General features: G+C 37.5%; 1 protein-coding gene and 1 long non-coding RNA gene across 5 annotated transcripts in view; both read right to left on the reverse strand.

The window, feature by feature from the left end:
• Positions 1-20,197, reverse strand: part of ank1b (ankyrin 1, erythrocytic b) — an 85,801-nt gene extending 65,604 nt beyond the window's left edge. For 2 of the 4 annotated variants that reach the window (XM_016477319.1, XM_016477318.1), the window contains exon 1: positions 19,827-20,197. In XM_016477319.1, the coding sequence (XP_016332805.1) occupies positions 19,827-19,952 (126 nt within the window). In that variant the 5' untranslated portion in view covers positions 19,953-20,197. The remainder of the gene's footprint in view (positions 1-19,826) is intronic. The other 2 variants (XM_016477317.1, XM_016477316.1) reach the window with 1 other exon arrangement.
• Positions 20,198-20,879, reverse strand: LOC107681143 (uncharacterized). The gene is made up of 3 exons (XR_001633224.1): positions 20,812-20,879; positions 20,612-20,715; positions 20,198-20,360 (listed from the first exon to the last, which is right to left on the reverse strand). It is a non-coding gene; the product is annotated as an uncharacterized LOC107681143 (long non-coding RNA).
• Positions 20,880-23,514: the final 2,635 nt, after the last annotated feature.

Raw genomic sequence — 23,514 nt, forward strand, 5'->3', positions numbered from 1 at the left:
CTTAGTGTGCGCTGAGGCCGGGCTAGAGTGAGCTGTGGCAGCGGGGTCGAGAACGGCGCACCCAGCGGATCCGACGAATGAGCGGCAACCACTTGTGACGACCCCGGGCTGGACTCCGCTTCGTCCACAGTGAAAGTTGATGTATTCCCTCAGCGACCAGCACAGATCAGCTCTAGGCATGACGAAGTGGATATCGTCCTCTTTTGGAAGACCAAACAAAGTAGTTTCGCTTTCACAACGAAGCACACAGCGTCTTCACGACATGGCTGCAGCGTCAACAATACTACAATGAGAATAAAAGTTACGCCTTCTTTCTTTGCGTGAACATTTGGGCGGCGTTATGCAAATCTTCCCACAGAGCAACGTAGGTATGTTGGGGCGTGTTAGAACGAGCCGTTTTAGGTAGGTGTGGCTGACTGAACTTTTATAAAGAATATCTCTTTGGATTTGAGACTTTAGTCTTTGCAACTTTACAGATCTTCTTTATGTACCAAGAGCTTGTAACACTCCAAAGAGAAAGGAAAAATTGAAATCGCATCATATGACCCCTTTAAAACTGTGGTGAGAACTAACAAAGTCCCTTTAAGGCAAGTTATGTCACTCGGTGGCCATCTTTCATAAATGTTGTTTCTTTTGCTCAAATAGCATTATAAAAAGCTTATTTCTCAGGCTAGAACATGCGCAGTCCTAGGCGCACGTCTCAGAACGCTGACTGTTTCTACAGCAACTGGGACTTCTAATGGCAGATGCAGTGACGCGCTGATTTTACCAATGGACCCTTTTCACATTTCCGGGTTTCTCAGCAACGGAAGTCATCATAGTCGGGTAAACTTGAAGAGCAGTGAATAGGAGAGCACCACAAATATATTTTTTGCATTCCCAGTTGCTCAAATAGCAAAAGAAAAACTCCACAATAGTGTTTCCATGACTTCTTTTGGCTCTTTCATTCAGAAGGCGGAGCTTCCTGCAATTGATCGGCTATGTTAAGCATTGCATTTTTTCCCCATTCAAAACTATACGAGTGACACGTCTTGAGTATTCTATAGTCTTTGGAACTAACCAGTGCTGAAACAGGGGGTTTCATGACCCTTTAAAATTAAATTGCAATAATATTTCAAAATGTTAGCGTTTTTACTGTATTTTTAATTATATAAATGCAGTCTTGGTGACTTCAGAACTTTCAAAAACATTAAGGGCCAGATTTACTAAACAAGGCAAATTAGAGCACAATTCCATAAAAACACTGATGGGAGGGGAAAATTCTGCGGGTGATTTACTAACAATGCGCACATTAAAGAACACAGATGCAGCCAGATCATTTCCGTAATGACCAGCGTAATCTACCAAGAGCAGCACAAATTACAGCCTGCTTTAAGACATGCTTTTTTTGGGTTTTAAATAATGGCGCAAATACCAGTAATTTGACGAGCGCAAACGTTAGTAAATCGCATTTCGTGATTCATTTTAATACTTTCCTCCCATAAATTTTGCGTCTGAAAGGCAAATTCCTACAAATGCATATTCAATAAGGTCAGGCGCAAAAATAACTGCGTCCATGCCTTTTCAGTGCTAATTCTTCACTGCGCATCTTTAGTAAATCCTGACAGTACTATTTTAACGCCAGAAGACGGTTTGCTTTGTGCTGGCGCAAGCTGTTAGTAAATCTGGCCAGGCTGGCCCTAAAATCTTATCGATCCAAAACTTCTATGAATTTCTTTAAATTTTAATTTATTGCACACAACTGCATAACCAGCACAGCAGCTTCCAAAACACAACATTTGCTGGGTCAACCAGCATCCCATGCTGGGAACCAGTGTGAAAAACACAAAATATCCTTGGGACCAGTAATACCGTGTGAGACGCAAGACAGGCAGGCAAGCAGGCAGACAAGTCTATCCATGTGTTTTTATTGCATGACACTCTCAGCCTCTGCTTGATGAATGATAGCCTTGTTAGTGCCTTCAGCAGCACTAAATGAAGGTGCTGCTCGGCCTGATGGATGTATCACATCGAGGGGAAGAGTATGCGTGTGTGGCTTATTTATATTGGCATAGTATTTTAACATTACTTCACCTTTAGTTCAAATAACAAAATTGTTCAATGTTCAGAAGTCAGAAGTTGATGAGGCAGAAATACAGAGTAGCAGCATTGAGATAAAATAGCAGTTGATTCAGTCTGATTCACAAGCCATGACGCAGATGTCAAGTGTAGGGCAAGGTACTATGTGAGAGATAAAAGGACAGGATTAGTGAAGAAACCCAGGATCGCCTACTGTCTATATATGAGGGAATGCCAGCGGGTCACCACTAAAACCACAGTGGGGTTCTGCTGCGGCTCACAGGGGATCGTGTCAATCCAGCCAGGGGTCACGTTCACACAGAGCGACACAGGTCACACAAATGGCACATTCACACTCTGAATCATACTTGTGCATGTTTGAATTACATATTTTAAGAGTTTATACATTTAAATGATGGATCATAGGCATTACAGCATTGAAAATTGATTAATTGGTTTGTTCAGGTAGTTCAGATGGTTCAAAAACCCCAAAATGTAACTAAAAAAAATTATAACAGAAATTAGCAACATATCATAAATATGAATGATGAGTGAAGAGATAATGTAAAATATTGCATAGATTCAAAATAGTTTAAATTCATTTCAAATCATTTCAATTTAAATATTTTTTTAAAAATAACAAAGTTTTAGGGTTCTAAACTAAATTCTAAAACAACAGACAAATAAAAAATATAAGGATAACATAAAAAATAGGAAATATTTAACATTCTGGTTCTGCACTATTTTTCTAGGTGACTATTTTGACAATTCTAAAACAAAAGAAACATTAAAACAAAAAAAAGCTAATATTTAACATTCTAAATAATTTTTCAAGGTGACTAATCAATTTTCATTGAAAATGTGAGAACTTGCTCAATGCTCATAATAATAATTTTTGATGAAAAAAAAAAAAGATGCATTTAAAAAAATTAAAAACAAGCATTTCCCTGACGATCTCTGACTTTTGGACGTTACACAATCTTTAGAGTTATCAAGCCATGTTGCATTAGTTCACATGGTCATAATCTGACCCAGACACACACTATTAGCACCATATAAACATTTCATCTTCAGTCCTCTGCAATATCTCACTCCTTCAGGCCCCAGCGCTGGGATGAGTCACCCCCTCTGGTTACTCTATTTTCCTTCATTACACTCTCTTCTCATGAGGAGACTTCCTCCCAGGCTAGCGTGGTCAAGGGCTAAATTAGATAAAAGCGTAAGTTTAATATGAAAGAAAATTTGAGGGAATTAGTGGCTCGCTGAAGGCTGGAAACTCACTGAAAGGCTATCGGCTCAGAGCCACAGAGAAGCTCTGGGTGAGTCAGAGCGGGAGAGGAATGCTGAGTGAGACCTGAGCCTGATACACGATTATTATCCTACAACAGGACTCACAACAACTGCCAAACACCCTAGGCCTACTGTGCCAGCCACAGTCGTGCATGGGAATGAGAGCTCTGACAGATCAGAGTTTAGTGAGCCACTAAGCTGAAATGATACACTGGGGGAGGCCATGAAATCCACATGAATGTCATGAATGCTGGAAAGGTATGCGAAGAACACTTGGCATTAATAGCAGAGACTCCCTCCAGCTAAAAGACCACCTTTGCTGATCAGGAGCATATGTTGTATTTTGGATGGTGCTGGTTTCCCCTCCAAGCTGCATATACAGCAAGACCTCCTTGGTCAACAAGCTTTACTAGAAAGACAATAAGCTTCACAATCTTAGTTTACCACTGAATAAAATGGTTGTGTGAGTCTAAACCAGCACTAACGACTATAAACCATCATAGAAATTCATAATGATTTCCACTGGTGCTTTTTAAGGAAGGTCTTGTCCTGATTACATTCATAACACATCATGGGCATGAAATAGAAAAGTTGCCTGTTAATCATCAAGCCTATGGAAGCATGTTTCCACCTCAACACAAAAATAAATACATAAATCAAGCAAGTCATACTGCAACATAAAGTCACATTTATGATAATCATACAGTATCACAATTGTGGGAAATTAAGGTATAATTGTGAGATAGGACGCATCAAATGTGAGATATAAAGTGACAATAACAGGAAAAGGTTGAAATTGTAAGATATAAATGCATAATTGTGAAACACAAAGTCGCTATTAACGAGAAATAAAGTGCCAATTGTGATATATGAAGTATCAGTTGTGAAGTGTAAAGCTACAATTACGGGGAAAAAAAGTCAAAATTGTGAGATGAAATGCAATTATGAAAAATAAAGTCTCAGTTGTGAGACATTAAGAGACGTTTATGAAAAAAGTCAAAATTGTAATAGATGAAGTATCAATTGTGAAATATGAAGTCACAATTACAGAATTTTTTTTAAAATTGAGAGATAGAAGTTGCAAACCTAGTAAAAAAAATCCTATGCCATAATTTATTTAAAATAAATTTATTTCATACTACATATATGTTAAATTCATTAAAGGGGGGGGTACAACGCTGTTCCATGCATTCAGAGTTGTTTACAATGTTAAAGAGTTGGATTCTCATGCTAAGCATGGTCAAAGTTTCAAAAAACAATTTGGACATATGACAGAGTATTTCTGTGTCAAAAATCTTACTTCCGGGTTCGTACAAGTTTCGGAGAGTTTTTTTCGATCGTGGCTCTTCATGACGTAGACGATGGTGGAACTCCTTATATGGGCATTTCTCCAGGAAGAGTGCGCCCGTGCACGCATCGACCAGTGCAAGAGCGAGATCGTGCCCATCAACGCGCTTCATCCGGCGGCAGCGCTACACGGGACTTGCTCGGGAAGAATGTCTCCAAAGAAGCGTGTTTTTGGTTGTAAGGGAAAGATAACTTTGTTCAGCTTCCTAAAGAACCCAGCGTTATGTAAACAGTGGATAGTTTGTTTTTCCGGAGCAGCAAAGGAGTTTCACAAGTGTGTTTGTTGACGAACGTTTTATAAATAAGGCCCAGTTTGAAGCTGGATTTGCACATCGTTTGATACTGAAAGATGGAGCGGTCCCAGCTATAAAAGATCCCGGTCATGATTCAGAACTGCAGACGGTAAGTGAAACTGCATCAAATGTCTGTTTTGTTGGCATTCGGCGCCCAAGAGCTCATCACTCTTTAGCTCCGCCCACGGCACGCCTCCAGGAGCTCGGCTTTTTCCGGATAGAATCGTAAAGCTGTATCTTTCTTTTATAAATATGATCAAACTAAAGACTTTTTGGAGATATGAAAGATGCAGTATGACTCTATAGGTACTCAAGATTAACATGAGATTGGGTGAAACTGTGTGTGTTATGCCCCCTTTAAAATAAAAAGACTGAAATACAGTAGTATTTTCTCATAAAACATACTCCAATAATCTTTAATTTAATCTTTTAAATAATAATTACAGTGCAGGTTGAAATAATTTTACTCAGAAATGCCAAAGAAGCAGCAAGTAACAGTGAACTAATTTTGAAGTAGAAAGACTAACATATACTTTTTTGTAAAACATAATCTTCTTCAGTAATCTTCAGCAATTGCTATGGTGTTGCTAGATGGTTTCTAAGGTGTTTTGGGTGGATTTTTCACATCTTTTATTGCCTACAAGGAACAAATTGTTAATCTGAGAGAAGAAATAGCACAGCTTTCCTCAATAAATTGCACAATTCGTGTTAATAGATAGATAATAGCACATATGAATAGAGTTAATAGCACAAATGGTGCAGGATGAGTTATGCATCGAAGTTAGCGATTTAAACAAACTCTTAACCTTGTCATAAGTATGAGCACTAATGATTATATTGTGTATTGCTTAAGTGCGCTATATTGCCTTTTAATCGTTTAGAATGTTACGTAATAGCCGGCCTTGCTTCTTTGTTTTAATTTGTTGTTTATTTTCCTTTTCCAAATGCTGAGCGCATTGTGATTTAACAGAAATTCACATCAGCTGCCGTCTTGACAAGTTGTTTATCTCTCGAAAAATGCAACGTCTTGAATTAATTACGCGATCTTTTGCAAGAACCCCGCTTCGTTTACCTTTCATTGTCTGCCGTGTTGTAAATTGTGTTTGACAGCAGAATTAGATTAAAATTCAAAGGCTTCCTCTCAGACCAGCACAAAATCATGTATGACAGCTTGTGTTGGATTTTAGGCCCCTATCGAGAGTGATGGCTTTCTCCATGCTGTTTAAGAGACATTCCGTTACTTCCTTTTCGCTATTGGCATTTACAGTGGTTGAGTAAGAACCAAAGTTTCAGACGCGGACGCCAAGAATCGTGCATCAGAGATGTGCAGGTGTGCAAAGGCCGGGCGATTTTCGAAGTCATGCATTTTGGTTTTTAGCTTGCATATTGTTTAGCATTTTGGCAATTGTTAAGAAAGATGATAATTGGAACATAGCAGGATGCCCCCTTTAACATATTCATTGACATATCGCTTAACACTTAAAGACATAAAATTATAATTAAACTTTATTTGGAGTATTTATTCATTGCACAATGCACATTTCTTATGATTATGCCTAAAATATCACTATTAATAAGGATTGTATGATCTCTCTGTATAATATCAGTCTTTAAATGCAAGATATTTAAAGTGTATCTGAAGTATACTTGCAATAGTTCCACTTTAGCACAATCAAATACTTCAGTATATTTTCAGTTGGACCTCAGCACTATCAGTATTCAACGTTTTATGTTTAATATATCAAAACATTATTTATGCATTTGTAATTGCAGGTTAAATGCATTCATGTCTTGCATTAAACAAAATACATGTGTGTAAATACATCTAAATGCCACTTCAGATGCAGCTTCTGTGTTGATTTCATTTGCTTGGTAACAGGCCAAATGTCTTATTATTCTAATTCCCTGATTAAATGTAAGAATTTGACTCAAAAGATAATGGACACTTCTAGAAAAAATGGCTTTATAAAGGTAAAAATGCCCATAAAAGGTAAAAATCAGTTTAAACTTATTGGAAAATATTAATTTCTATCAGTATGAACTGACCACCACACAGAATATGAAGAATATTAAAAACATTATGAGTCAGCTGTCTTCGGCAGTCCTTAAGGTACCAGCACAATAACACACTCAGCAAAATATCGTCTAATTATCGTCATCGATAAAATCCCAGAAAATATCGAGATATTATTTTTTGTCAATATCGCACACCCCTATTAAGCACATAAATGTAAATGTATGTGTAGTATATTTAGCACAAAATAAAAGTATTTCAAATACATTTACAAAAAAATAAAGTCATGATTACCTTTTTTATAAGGGCGGAAGCAGGCTTCCATACAGGTTAGATGGTCTGCTAGAAAAACACAGACCACCCCATTGATAAAAGGCATCATCTCAACAGTACACTTCTAGGTCCTGTTTTAGCAGATTCTGGATATTCCCTTATTCATTTCATGCACTGAGTGTGTTTCCTTCTTTAACCTGAGAAAGCTTAGCACTGTAGTGAGGGGGTGAAGTGTTGCAACACCTGAGGGCCGTGTTTGTCACTTTCACCTTCCCGTTTTCCTCAAGGGCCCACTGTACCCGCTGTACTGCCCTCACTGCCAAAAACAGCTGAGTCAGAGAGGCGAAGATGGATTGTGTAAGCATGTGTGTGCATCCATGTGTGCATAAAAGGGTGTTTTGGTGTGTGTGTGTGTGTGTGTGTGTGTGTGTGTGTGTGTGTGTTTTTTGCCTTGGAGCAGTCTGGTGCTGATGTTGGTGCGCTAACCTGCTGCTCTACACTGCATCCTTGAGCCTGAAGCTCTCGGCCAGATGACACCAGTGCTGGGGCAAATGAGACGGTCTATAAAGTAAGAGCTCTGTAAGTCACACTGCATGATACTGTCAGCAGGGAACATCAATAATCTCTAATAGATGCACCGTCAGGAGATTGATGGGAGGGTGGAAGGCCAGAAGGAGGGAGGGAACAAGAGATCTGAAGGAACATGCAGATGCGCCAGAAGGTCATTTAGATGAAGAACTACCAACGCTGAGATAAGAAACTGAACAAGGAATGCTTAACAACACAAATAAAACACATCAGGTTATGTATTTGCTATATTTATTATGCAACTAAGATTCCATTTGATAAAAAATAATTGACAGAACATTGGATTGTTTATACATTTAGTATCAAGACCGCATTACCACCTCCAGTGGGCATCAAATTTGAGTCGAGACGTATCAAAACAGCAACATACAAACTTTGATTTGAGGCTAAAAGTATTTGAAAATGTGAGAACGACAAAGGCACAAGACTGTTTACTTTTAAGTTGCCAAGAGAAAAAAATGATGGTATCATATCAAAATGCTGACATACAGTCTTTGCCTATAAGTGTAAAATATATTTGAACGTATTGCAAAATAGTCAAATATACTGTATACAAATATACACTACCCTTCAAAAGTATTGGGTCAGTAAGATTATGCTCAACAAGGCTGCATTTGTTTGATCAAAAATACAGTAAAAACACTAATGTTGTGAAATATTATTATAATTTAAAACAACTGTTTTCTATTACTCCAGTCTTCATTGTCATTTAATCCTTAAGAAATCATTCTAACATACTGATATGATGCTCGAGAAACTTTCCTTATTATTATTATATTTTTTTTTAAAAGCATTCCTTATTATTATATTAAAAAGTTTTGCTTCATATTTTTGTGGAAACCGTAATAATTTTTTTCAGGATGAATATAATATAATAGATAAATAAAAAGTTCAAAAGAACAGCATTTATTTCAAATAGATTTTTTTTGTACTGTGTCTTTAGCGCCTTTTGATCAATTTTATATACATTATATATATATAAGTGGCTTTTATAGAAGCATATATCATTGCTTAACAACCTCAGAGCTCATGTTAGGTCTGTCTAGAAGAGTCATGGGTTAAAATCCATTATGGAGAAAACAAATGGGATTTTTACTTTGAGAAGCCACTGGCTACACTCAAATGTAGTTACACTCTCTTTAAATCACAACTTCCTCTTAGAATCTCGTTCTCTCTCTAGGTGTTTCTCTCTCTTTTTGTCTTTCTCCCATAAACAAACAGGCCTAATGACATTGTCTCTCAATGCTTTGCTGACACCTCTCTCTTTTGCTGTTTTGGTTGCTAGCCTTCAGTATGGGGTGTGGGTATTTCAACACTGACTAGATCAGGGCTGTCCAAACTCGGTCCTGGAGGGCCGGTGTCCTGCAGAGTTTAGCTCCAACCCTGAACCAACCCTGAACCAGCTAATCAAGCTCTTACTAGGCATAGAAACTTCCAGTCAGGTGTGTTGAGGCAAGTTGGAGCTAAACTCTGCAGGACACCGGCCCTCCAGGACCGAGTTTGGACAGCCCTGGACTAGATTAACGGACTTACTTGGTCAACCAACTTCACCAGAAAAACAATATTTGACTTAGGGCTGCACGATTATGACAACAATCATAATTGTCGATTATTCCCTTTAAATTGTAATTGCGATTATTAATTACGATTATCACAATTTACATTGAATGATGTTTATACCATTGTTTGATGCAACTGCATGCCGTATTTTTATATGAAAATAAACAAGCTGAAAACACTCTAACTTTGAACGATTAATTGCCGCTTTGAACGATTACGTCATTGTGGCATCCATAATTGTAATCGCGATTAGAAATTTGATTAATTGTGCAGCCCTAGTTTGACTAGCACTGTCATTGATTGTAACTCGCTATGTTAGACTAGCACTAACCAGCAGTCAGTAACACTTTACGATAAGGTCCCATTAATTAACATTATTTTATGCATTAACTACCATTAACTAACAATGACCAATACATTTGTTACACTATTAATTAATCTTTGCTTACTTTAGTTTATAAAAATACAACTGTTCACTGTTCATGTTATCTCAGGGCTATTAAATAATATTAACGGATACATCCTTAGATGTTAATAATGTATTAGTGAATGTTGTTGAGTCCTCAATCCATAATATTGCTTTCTCCAGTGAAAAAAAAACTTGTCTCATCTGAATCAGGAGAGAAATCTGCACAGATCAAGCACAATTTATTAGTAAAAATAGTCCAAAAACAAATATGTCAGTGGATTTTGATGTGAGAGGATAACAGGAGATGGACTTTTTCACTGCAAGAGGCCTAATTATGGATTATGGACTCATATTTTGTCCAGAAGAAATTAAGCATTTAAAGTTAAAATACCTTTAATGATGGATTTGTTTCTTACAAGCATGCAGCTTTTCACTTCACAAAACATTAATTGATGGACTGGAGATGTATTCATTATACTTGTGGGTTTCTGTGATGTTTTTATCAGCTGTATGGACTCTCATTCTGACGGCACCCATTCACTGCAGAGGATCCATTGGTGAGCAAGTGATATAATGCTAAATTTCTCCAATTCTGTTCCAATGAAGACCTAAATTCATCTATATCTGGACAACAATGCCATTCTAGGTCCAAAAAATATCCAGGAACATCTCCTACTTGGAAGAATCATGGTCACCCTACTTTAATATGGCTGATATTAAAGGAATTCACTGTATATTTAATAATAACAGAAAAACATATAAAAAAGCAGTCTATATCCAAAAAGACCTCATAACATCACACCACAAGTAAACAGAGGACATCATTACAGGCAGTGCAGGTGGATTCATCATCAGAGCCCGAGACACACATGATGGCGCCCTTCATCTCTCCCACCAGACCTGCTTACTGCTCGCAATCAACTACTACTGTCAGGTTGTGCTCTTGTTATTGTAGCTGCGGCCCATAAACACAGGCATATCGGGAAGACAACAGCACTCATGCTGGCAATATTACAGATCTTATCCCTCTCTCTCCCTGCACTCCACTGAGGCACTGGACTGGAAAAGCCACACCGTGCTCATATAAATACTTCATCGCTGATTCAATTTTAAACCGTGGATGGAAAGAAAGGAAAAAAGATTGCTCCTTGAACTTCACTTTCCCCCCATTAGTGATTGCCTTCTTCCTCTTGTTTTTTACTCAGCATCTCCCTCTCTCTCTTTCTCATATGTACACACATGCACAAATGCTGAGTTTGGTAACGGAGTTACACAAACACTTGCACATACACACCAGATATCCACACACACACACACACACACACACACACACACACACACACACACACGATATTTCCAGACTTTGATAATGGAACAGCGAGAGGACGGAGGGAATTTAAGCTATTGTATCTCACCGAGGTCATAAATAGCCAGCGGAAATATTGTGTTTACTTTCTGTCAGAGCGCAGAGACACAACTGCATACATCAATTGAACATCCACAGCTGTAATTTTGCTGAAATGGGCTGTTTTGAGAGCAAGAGTGTCACAAAAAAAGGAAGATCATTTGGTTTATGACAAGATTTGAGCCGCAAAGAAAAGAAAGGTCAAGTCATATCTAATGTATCTAGACAGGCCTGCAGGGATTAGATTTAGTATAATTATGCAAGACATATGACATTAATCTGGAAATATGAGAAAGAAACAGTTAACTTGTGTGGATTAGGACCAGGCCTTTGAAGATGTCACATGGGGATAGCATTACAGGCAACTGGGGTAAATATCACACATCCGAGGCTCAGACTGTAATTTCTTAACACAGAATTTAAACTAAATCTGTGTAGTATGCATACTATATCAGTAAATAAATCCATGCATATGAGCTTTGTGGTGCATGTTTTTCAAGTTATATATATATATATATATATATACAACACTGGTCAAGAATGCATACTACATTCATCAAGTATGACAACTACACGCATTTTCAATGCATATTATTTAAATTATGAACCCTGCATTGATTTAGATACATATTAAAATTATTTAGTAGCATACTGCATCAACTTTGAATTCGTACTTCAGAAATTTGCAGTTAATTATGAATGCAAGAAAAGCCTAAATAATTAGTGACTGTGTATAAACTGGACAAGCTGAAAAGTAAAGTATGTACTTGCTTCATGTTAAAATACTTTTCACATACTTTATCTATAGACTACCATTCAAAAGTTTGAGGCTGGTAAGATGTTTTAATGTTTTTGAAAAACATCTCTTTTGATCTCCAAGACTGCATTTATTTGATCAAATATACAGTAAACTTTAATAATTTTGTAATATTGTAAAATATTATAACAATTTAAAAATGGTTTTATGCTAAAATACTTAAAAACCATTCTAATATGCTGATTTAGAAAGAAAAGGTTCTTATTATTAAAAACAGTTGTGCTGCTTAATATTTTAGTGGCAATTGTGATGCATTTTTTCAGGATTTTTTTTATATAATATTTTTATAAAACTTACTGACCCCACACTTTTGAACAGTAGTGTAATTATTAGCTACAAAGCACTAAAATTCAAAATTTACTAAAAACTGTAACAAAATTAGTTTGTGTCATGAATACACACTGAAAACTCGTGAGTGAAGATTATGCAAATTAACCAAAAGTAAGTAATTACCTATATAAGAAGGTAATTAAATGAAAAGGAAAATCTGTGCAACATGCATACTAAGTCAGTGCACTAAGTTATGCAATGTATATAAACCTAGTATGCATATCATTTTTGAAAGGTGGGTGTTGAATACCATATTTACATAATACTTATAACTTTGGGTCAAATATGGACTAACACAACTTTTGGGTTAAAAATTTAATTAAAAAATTTAACCCAACAGCTGGGTTAGTCCATATTTGACCCAAAGTTGGGTTGAAACAACCCCACATTTTTTAGAGTGTAGACTATACTCTTAAAAATAAAGGTGCTTCACGATGCCATAGAAGAACCTTTTTGTCTAAAAGGTTCCATAAAGAACCTTTAACACCTGAAGAACCTTTCTGTTTCACAAAAGGTTCTTTGTGGCGAAAGATGGTTCTTCAGATTACAAAAAGGTAAGAAAGAGATGGTTCTTTAAAGAACCTTTGACTGAATGGTTCTTTGTAGAACCAAAAATGGTTCTTCTATGGCATCGCTTGAAGACCCTTCTGAAGCACCTTTATTTTTAAGAGTATACATAATGTATGCAAGAAAAGCCTAAATGATTAGTGCTTGTGGATAAACTACACACTTTGAAAAGGTTAAAGCAGTATCACAATTGTTACATAAAAATACTGAAAGCAAATTTAAAAGTTACTGAAACAGTAACTAAATTAGCTTGTCTCCTAATGTGAGCATAGAAATGTCAATTATGCAAATTATTCAGGTAAACTAATAAAGAAAGTCATTCAGTGCTGCTTTTACTGAAATTCATTTTTATTCATTATATCCTCATAAAATTATTCCTGAGACACCCGGGAGTGCTAAGACAATGTGAAACACTCTCAGCATTAACCTTTCAACATCAAGATCCATATCATGAGCATTATCAACACAATTCTTTTAAAACCTCAAGTGTCATCTGTTGCACCAAAAAAAAAACAAGTTTGCAGCATTCAGGTGACAGAATGATCTAATAAGCGATAACATGCATGTATAAGGGGCAAGAAGGACACCACAGCTGGGGAGACTCTGAGAATAATAAATAGATTAGGAGAGTAACAAAGCTGCTTGGGTTGTTTCGTCTTCAAGCAGAAGACAGACGAGAACCGCCCCACCCACATCTGTCGATAACACTGCTACAAAGCAAAGATGCTGAGTATGCATGCGTGTAAGCGAGCAGCACGTGTAGGGAACACATCTCATGCTCTCTTCTCCTCTGTTGTCACTGCAAGGACATTATTGGTAAGCTATTTCATCCATGTCCATAAGGTAACATATGTGAGAAGCATTATATTGAGCAGTGGCCACCACATATATTCAGAACCTGTGTCAATTTAATCAGGGTTGTGTAATCGTAGCTTATGGGCTCCTTGACTAATGTGTGAGACAAAGCACTCTGAGTCTAATGGATGCTGCTCTGTCATGTGCAAGGAACGTCGATATTTCTGCGCATTATGACTGGAATTGGGACCAGCAAGTACATGGAATATCCCTCAAGAAATAAGAGCATGCATGCTATAGAAAAATAAAAGAAGTTTTGTGCAGTGAAGTTAATATAAAACCACTGAGGAAATGCAATCGGTTCTTGTGTTTTACAGTTAAATGATAGTCATATATTTTTATTAGCCACTCTCTTATTCATCCTCTATTTTTTAAAAGATACGGAGAGCATGACGTCATATTACAACTGTTGCAGTGTTCGTAGAAATTTTGTGTGTACAAAGTCTAGTGTGATCCACGGTTTAAGAGATAATGGTCCGCGGCGTCCACCAAAAGGAAACAAACCCCTGATCTATATTGTGAGTGTCAGTGTGATGTAGTATCAACAGTTGTGTGTTTGAGTTATGTTGAACTGGCAAGGTTAATGGAGCAAGACTCACACCATATTCCATACACAGAGAAAAGCACACATACTATAACACACACTAAGAGGTAATGTGGAAATGAGATATCCGTGTGTCAAGACATAAAAAACTTGGATTACATGGATTTGCTTAGTATATGCTATTTTTTGTCAGAAATCTGACAAAAGATTTTTAGGGGGAAAATGTGCAAAAGATATCCAAGGCACAGTAATTTTGCATACTAAATTCAGTTAGTATGCATACTAAATCTGAGCAACATGCATACTCAATTAATGTACTAATTCTATGTGTAAACATTATTTTTGCATGATTTACTGGTTTACTATACATACTACATGGAGTACGCTTAAAACATTGACTCAGAATACATATTACATGCATATTGCATATTATTCACAATGCACTTCATTTAGGCTTTTCTTTCAAAACTGTGTAGTATGAATAACAAGTAAATGTTGTACGCAACTAAATGCCATGTAAATTTAGTAGTACTGTAAATGTATTATGCAATCCTTTCAACATACATTTAAATCAATGAGGGTGCATACTCAAAGTTACATGCATTGTAAATATGTGTAGTTGTTATTCTTGATCAAGGTAGTATGTACTGTATACTAAATATGTAAAGTATGTATGGCCAATCAATGTAATACAGTCATATGTAATACACAGATTTACACTAGCTTGATTGTATTCTATTGATTTTAATAACAAGCTGTGCCTTGGAAATGTAATTGACAAACCTTGAAAAATTATATCTATATATTCACTAAGATGTACACCAAATAACAAGTTCTAATAAACAGTTTAAAGATAACGTTTCCCATAGAAATAAACGTGACCCTGATCCCAAGAGGCCTCATAACTTCATGTAAAGAATGACAAAAGGAAGTGGATGGCACAAAAAATACTACCCCCCGCCCTCATATACGTAATTATATATCTTGCTTCCTTCTTACAGTGTAAAAGGAGACAGTAATGAACACATTAATCAAATCTTTATCAACCGGAAATGTTCAAATATCAAAGGCGAAACATGTTCTTTTGCCTAATTATACAAAGCAGTGTCAGATTAACAAAACAAAACCATAACCGTATCACAACACTTTTTCACTATTATATCCCTGTACATTCAAGCATCCAAAGAATGAAAATGGCCATCTACATTATTCCACATGTCTTTTCACTTGAGTCATATTTCTATTGTGAAATACTACACCTACTTCCATGAAACCTACAAAGCCAAGAAATGAACTGCAGTACTTACAAGAGATCTGACATCAAACTTTGTGCATTTACATTTGTGCACATGGGACTGGTATGTCTCAAAGTTCATTATACAGTAAAACAAGTAAAAATTAATAAATACAATCTAGCGGTTCTAATTATTGAACAATTTTGCACTTTATATGTCAGAAGGAAAAATGTGAAATACAACCATTTTAAGTCAAGACAAAAAAAAAATGACTCAGCTCTAGCTTTAATATTTAATTTTTGAGGAGATCTATTTCAAAGCAATTATGCCTGCAGCAAAAATATTCTAGAAGCTTCAAGGACCACAAACCATTTGTGTGCCTTGACTGTAACTAATCAAATGAGAATACAAATGAACATTTTCTCAATAAAATATACATATGCCTTTTAACTAAGTGCAAAGAAGTACAATACAATTAATAAATTAATGAACACTAACAGATATTTTTTCTACAGTAACAGAAATTCCCTATTCATTCACCAAAATTATACTAATACGAACATTTTAATACAGCTAAAGTGACAATGTAGCAAGTCAAGGCCAAAGAAATGTACCTTTTGAAGTGAACAAAATGAATGTATTTTCTCTGTCCTGACTTAAAACTCAAGAAGATGGCTGTAAATGTTCAATTACACAGGAACACAGGTGTTTGTCAGGGTTTTTCATGTTTTGTTGTCCAGGCAGGCATCCAGAGACATTTAAAGTCTTTATCAGTGACAGAGATATTAAATTAAGCAGTGTGGCTTTAATGGCAAATGTGGTATCCTATTACAACCACAGCAGGTACTTAATTATAATGCACTTGGGCTAACCCTGATCTGACATTACGCTGCTACATTTCTCCTGTCACTCCCATTGTCAGTGTACCTCTCGCTCTCCCAGTCTGCTGCCTCTAGTGGTGCAAACATGGCATTACAAAAGCATCTCCCCATAGATCACAACTGAACCTTCCAGAATCCTGGGCAACGCATCCCTTCAAGTTGGCAGGATCACAGACAGATTGGTAGCGACTCAGGCACAGAATAAATATAGCCTGTGACTGAAGGTACTTACTGATATGTGTGACTTCACCTTCTATTAGGTAACAAGAGAAATGCATGCTCTCTGTTGTATGGGAATCTGGGCCAGGCCGTGTGTAAGCCATATGGATGTGATGCACAAGATCTTACACACACAGCAAGATCAGCTTAGAGACATAAAAGTACTGTGGGGTAATTAATATGGTGTTGTACACAGCAGCACAGATAACATCTTTCATAAGTAAAAATAATAGAAAGCACCAATGCAGCTAGTAAATGATGCACTATACTGTAGGTCATTTCTAAGAATTAAAGAGCCCCCTTCTTGTGTCTTTCTCAAAGGCTATGTTTAGAATAGCATATACTGTACTACTGTTTCTGCAGTATGCATACTGTGTAGAGAAAACAAACTGCACGTATGGTACACTTGGTAAAGGTTCCAAAATGGGGCTTGCACAAAGAACCTTTCGGTGAACAGTTCTTAAAAGAACAATATTTTCTTAGTGTGAAGAACATTCTAAAAATCTGATTAAAGAATTATAAAGAACGTTTTTGCAATGGAATTGTTCCATAAATGTTAAAGGTTCTTCATGGAACCCTGCATAGATGCAAATAAAGAACCTTTATTTTTAATAGTGTAGCCACATGATCTGCTGCACATGCTAAAATGTGTAGTATACAGACTAGGGTTGGGCAGATCGACGATGCCATATCGATGGCTGATAGACATCACGATGTTGAGCCGGCATCGTGACCCCAGCATCTTTTTTATTTAAAAAAATAATTTAAATAAAAAAATAAATAAATTAAATACATTTTTTATTGTGTTATAATTTTTATTTTATTTTTATATTTTTTCTTTTTCTTTTTTTGGATCAGTGCGTGTCCTGATTGATCATGTGATCTCTTTAATTATCATGCGATTCCTCAAATTAAGATGGCTCCTAGTTCTAACATTGTTAGCTTGGCATTGAAAATGGTCAACATGTGACCGAAACGTTTGCCTTGTTTTTATTCAGTAAATTGCTCATATTGCTTTTATCTCGCTTGTGACTTTTTAATGTTTGAGTGTGCAGACTTTTTTCAAGCTCTGCATTGTAACTTTTTCTGCACAAAATCAAATTTAAAATTTAACAAAATAAAAATACGCAGATGCAACTAACTGAATTAAATGCACAATGTGACAACAATATAGCATACTGTGTGATGTGTTTAATGTTACAGAATACAGATTTTTTTTTAAATAGTATGCAGTATATAATGCAGTATTCAGTAAGAGCTATATTTCAATCAGAACGCAGACAGTTTCTCTGTGTCTCATACTCTAGGCACTTGACATCGTTTTTCTCTGGACATCCACCTCAGGGATGTGTAAAAATCACAATCCAACTGTTTGTCCTCCAACAGCTGAGATCTCACAAGGCCACAGACCGTCCAAAACGCTTTGAGACCTCAGCGAAACTGACACGTTTTCAGGAACACGATGACACTAGGGGTCAACAATCTTTATGACATGTGCCATTTTTAATTTATCATAGCAATCACTGCACCACATTGACTTCTATGATAAATGGTGGTGATAAATGTCAAAGTCGGCATGAAATGAAAATTCAATCTATTTTGTAAATGCACACTACAGATCTGATTGTGAATTATTCATCCATGCATATGTTTCGTTTTTAACATCTTTTTGAGAGTATAATTTTTTTTTTAAGTAATAATTTTTTCAGAGTATAATTCTTGACTTAAATCTTGTGATGATTCATTTCTTTACTAATTGTTTATTAATTATGGACCCTGACTTCAACTTTAATTGAAATAAACAACAAAAGTCTAATCATATTATATTCCTCTCTTTCTCTGTTTTTCTTTATGTGCCAATATTTATCCTTCTGCGTGCCAATGGTTGAACTCATGGCCAGGGTTACAGACTGGTTTACACCTGAAGCTGCACAATTTTCAAACATAAGCATCTTGCATTAGCTGTAGCCTACTGTAAGGTCACATTACATTAGGCCTTAGGAATCAAACGGTTTGCATTTTAACTTAACAAAATTATGTCAAAATACACTAATATGAAAAAAGCTCAAGGGTTGCATATGGAGAGTGAGTGTTGAACTGCTTATTAAACATTAACACTATTTTAATCAAATCACAAAAGCAAGTGTCATCAAACACGTCCAAACTTCAATTTTCCAGACCCCTGTGTAATCTCAAGGGGTCACTGACAGCCTTGACAAATGCTTCATCAGACGTCCCACCCAAGATTAAACAGCCAAACCTCAAGGACAGTCCTCCTCAGAGTGATCTTTAGACTCCAGTATCTCTTTGTGTCACTACGTGTGTGTCAGCAACTCGCTTCTGTTAATTAGCGCTACACTGACATTCTACCACCGCCGGCCACATATCTCTGCCCGATCGTGTAGTTACGCGAGCACGCTGATAAATGCTAAGCTGACAGGTTTTATGAGCCTTGGTGAGCAGACGGGAGCGGAGTCATCACCCCGGCCTCTACCGATCTCGTTGTCTTCAGCTGTAACCTGAGTCACGTGTACTTCTGGACTCCCCCTGCTCTCTGTGTGAAGCCAAAATCTGCATGCACGCGACCATACATCATCGCATGCACATTGGTGGAAGGTAAGGCAAGCAAGTAGGCAGCCAGAGGGCTCAGAGCAGCAGAGCTCCCATAATGCACTCCAGCTCCCATTCCATCATACAAACTGTAATGAGAATGGGTGGCAGAAGCAGGTGCAGACATTACACTCACGTTCTGCCAAAGTTCACGTTTACGGCATCGATATGAGGTGGTGTAGCATGCCGATGACAGGCGGAGGGAACGCTCCAAACAATGGAGCCTGTGGCGGGTGCATCTGAATACATAAAGCAATCGGGTTTGCTTTGATGCAGCATCAGTCATAAACAGCATTTGCTTCTAAATCGATCGAGCAGGATGTTCCCCAGAGGACCGATGGGCTACTTAACCAATCATCTCAGTCATGACCCCCCCCTCATCTACCCTGCCAGACATCAGCATCTTCCTCAAACATAATCTGTGAACGACCAGCTCTAGCTGACTGGTTAACACAATGAGTCAGTGATATGTGTGAAGGTGTGTATCCTTCCCCATACGGAAAAAAGAGCAAGGAGATTTTTTTCTGTTACCTTGCGTCTACGGTCTCTCGATCGGTTCCTCTTCTTGATCTTCTCCTCCTCCTTCTCTCGCTGCTCTTGAGCTGCGAGCTCCTGAAGGTCCTTGTTCTTGCGGAGCTGCTTAGCGGCTTGCGCCATGGTGCCGCTGCAGCAAGCAGTTCTGCGCCTGTAACGGAGGCTGTCGCTGTCCCTGCGGCGGCCAGTGCGGGAGAGGCGGTGGCGCTGTGCGCGCCTGCGAGGAGTGAGCGCCCTGCACGGCTCTAGGCGGCAAGTTCCCTCAGCAGCGCGCCACAAATGAGATGCTGCTGCCTGCCTGCTTGCTCCTCATCCAAGCAAGATCCTTCCCATCCCCCCTCCCTTCTCTCTCTCTTTCAACACACCAGGCAGTCACGCAGTCCAAGCCTCAGCAGTGTAGGGATACTGCTGCAGCTCGATTTTTCTCCCTCCGTCTCTCTTTCTCACTCAGTCTCCCATTTTTCTCAGCAGAGATACTGCCAACTGTTTACCGCACGTCTGTTGTATTATTGTCGTCTTCTTTGTGCAGATCTGCAGGATGTAGTTGAAAACAATCAGCGCACAAATTTAGTATTTCTTTCCACACAGACTGGTTTTGCAGTGAAAAAACATATGTTGTTTGATCAATTACTGTATATTTGCCTCTCATACAACCTTCTGTGGTTGGTTTCTAGTTTACTTTAGTGTGATGCATTCAGTTGGGTTCATTTTCTGGTTCTAATCGAAGGCAGGTTCCCATTTGATTGCTAAGAGTGAAAGGGTTTAGAGCCATAACAGCTTACCTCATAACTGCATGCACAATCTTGCGCTCTCTCACCAGACTGTGGTTTTCCCTGAGAAAGGGCTTGTGCATTGTTGTCTATGCAGTAATTTGGTCCATTTCAACCTGCAGATTATGGGAGAAAGACAATGTGTGTATATGACAAAGAGAGAGAGAGAGATAGGCTGCATTGTCACTCGTTTATTGCATCGAGATACGTACCAGTCGCTTTATGTCAAGGAAAACCCTATGGAACCATCCAGATTCTTCCCAGAGCTCTCATGCCGTTCCTCTCTTGTATTTTGTAATTTATACAGTAATGACAAATTATTTTGTAACTAGTGAACATGTGGAATACAGTGTGGTATTTATTTTTGCTGGTTTATGTTACAATACTGTGCAAAATGTGAGATTGTGGAGTAACAGTTATGTAAAAAGGAGCCAGTGCATTACAATTCAGAGCCCATCTGAAGTGAAATGCAGGCACAAGCGTTTGCCTCTGAGAATGATGTCTGAGTCATGTGACAGATCAGTCATATTTATTTATGCTTGTCATGACACTAGGCTATACATTATCCTTCAGCTGATTGATTTCTCTTCCTCTAATCAAAATGATCTACTGATCTACTGGGAAAGGGGGAAAACTTTGTAATTACAGTGACAGTCTATGATTTGTTTACATCACATACTGTAATTGGTAAAAACCTATAATATGGTGTATACATGACATACAGTATTTGGTGGAAATCTGGCAATTAGGTTGGTTTTGAATGCTTTAAGATGTTTTGGGTTGCACTAACATATAAATCAACATAGAAAGCATAAATACATAGTATGATAAAATATATTTCCCAGTTACTCATTTTTTGCAGTGCTTTAAAAAGTGTGACGTGACATTGACAGAGCCAAGTATGGCTCTGCATTTATCCCATCCAAAGTGCACACACACACACAGCAGTGAACACACACCCGGAGCAGTGGGAAGCCATTTTTTTGCTGCGGCGCCCGGGGAGCAGTTGGGGGTTCGGTGCCTTGCTCAAGGGCACCTCAGTCGTGGTATTGAAGGTGGGAGAGAGTGCTGTACATTCACTCCCCCCACCTACAATCCCTGCCGGTACGAGACTCGAACCCGCAACCTTTGGGTTACGAGTCCAACTCTCTAACCATTAGGCCACAACTTCCCCCAGAAAGCAGAATTGGACCCATCAGTGTTGATTTTCCTGCTATTTCAGAGTGATTAGTCACATGGAAAGAAAAATTACTATAGTAAAGTACTTGAATTAATTTGTTGTGGTAATTCTATAGTTGCTGTGGTAATATAACAGCTAGAGTAATATAAACAAATTACTTTACCCAATACTGTACTAAGTTTTCTACAACTATAGTGTATATTATACTACAATACACTACAGTTTACTGTAGTAAAAACTAAAGTATACTACAGTATTTATTATAGCTTATCAGTTCACTATATTTAATACTACATTATGCTGTAGCATTCATTAACAAAGTGTTGTACTATAATATATACAGTATAATACACTTTACTATAGTATGGTTCTAAAACACTATAGTATTTAGGCTACTATAAGTTACTATAGTATTTTTTCATGTGGGATGAAAGTTGTGTTTTGACTTATACAGACATCTAACTGTGAGTAGGCCTATGTCATTTCTATTACAACAAAAGTTTTCAGTTACCAATTCCATTGTAGAGATATCCTATTTGGAGTCAACTATAATTCGATTTATTCCAAAAAGGTGTCAAACAGGTGTTATGGGTAAAGCCGTGCGAGAAGAAGCTAATATGGCTACCCCCATGAGGCGACCCGCTACATGTTAAGTAAATATTAATTTCGAGGCTACTGATGTGACTTTTAACTTTATCTCATGCAAGTATGCAATGGCATTATATATGTGTGTGTAAAACTTATTAGTATATAAAAATACTGAGTGCGCCATTAGCCATCTCACAGAAATTAACGTTAGCTCAAAGTTTCAGAAGTGACTTGTTAACGTTACCTTTTTGCCTACAACCGCTCTGTAACATCCTGTCTGGGGTTGCCCAGGTAGGCCTACTAGTCTGTAAAATTCACAATTAGACATCCGTTACAATGTCTACATAACAGTAACATACTCGAAAATAATTTATTGTGTGGTATTGTACAAAGAAAGTGGTAGCAATAGAACTCACGTCACATTTTGTCAAGTTCACAAATCAATAACAGGCCTACTGGACAACGTAATTATACTTTAGTTTTAATTGTACTCACATAACGCAGCCAGTCTACTCTCCACTAAATCCCGTTTTTCTACAACAAGCTTAATGACAGAGAAACGTTTAATACTTTGCATTTTGTGAGTGAAGAGCAATCTTGGTTTGCCAACGGCAGATGTCGCCATCTAGTGGACTCTATACAGCACAACACGAATGCCATACTACGGTCAGTCAGTCAATCGATCGATGAGGACATAATGGGGACATGTCACACATTTCATTATATAGGCTTATATAAACTGATAAAACAGAGACCCTTTTTCCCGATACTGCATGTACTATAATGTATCTGAAAACAAATGTATTTAGCAAACAAATTAAGTATCCTGTGCTAACCTATTCTATAACCTACAGAATGATTTTGTGGGGATTTAATCTGTAAAGATAGTTTCATATAGAAGAGTTTCAAGTTAACTATACCTGTCATCAAGAAGTGTATACATGTAGCAATAGAGCCCTTCCCTGGTTGCTGGAAAGAGTGCCATTATAGCAAACCTAATGTCCAGGGCTGGACTGGGACAAAAAATCGGCCCTGGCATTTTTTGGTCCAGGCGGCCCATCACCACTTCGATAGATATATATATACACTATACCAGTCAAAAGTTTTTGAACAGTAAGATTTTTTTATGTTTTTTTAAAGAATTCAC

Source organism: Sinocyclocheilus anshuiensis, unplaced genomic scaffold (assembly GCF_001515605.1).
Source record: "Sinocyclocheilus anshuiensis isolate Anshui unplaced genomic scaffold, SAMN03320099.WGS_v1.1 scaffold412, whole genome shotgun sequence".
Taxonomy (NCBI): domain Eukaryota; kingdom Metazoa; phylum Chordata; class Actinopteri; order Cypriniformes; family Cyprinidae; genus Sinocyclocheilus; species Sinocyclocheilus anshuiensis.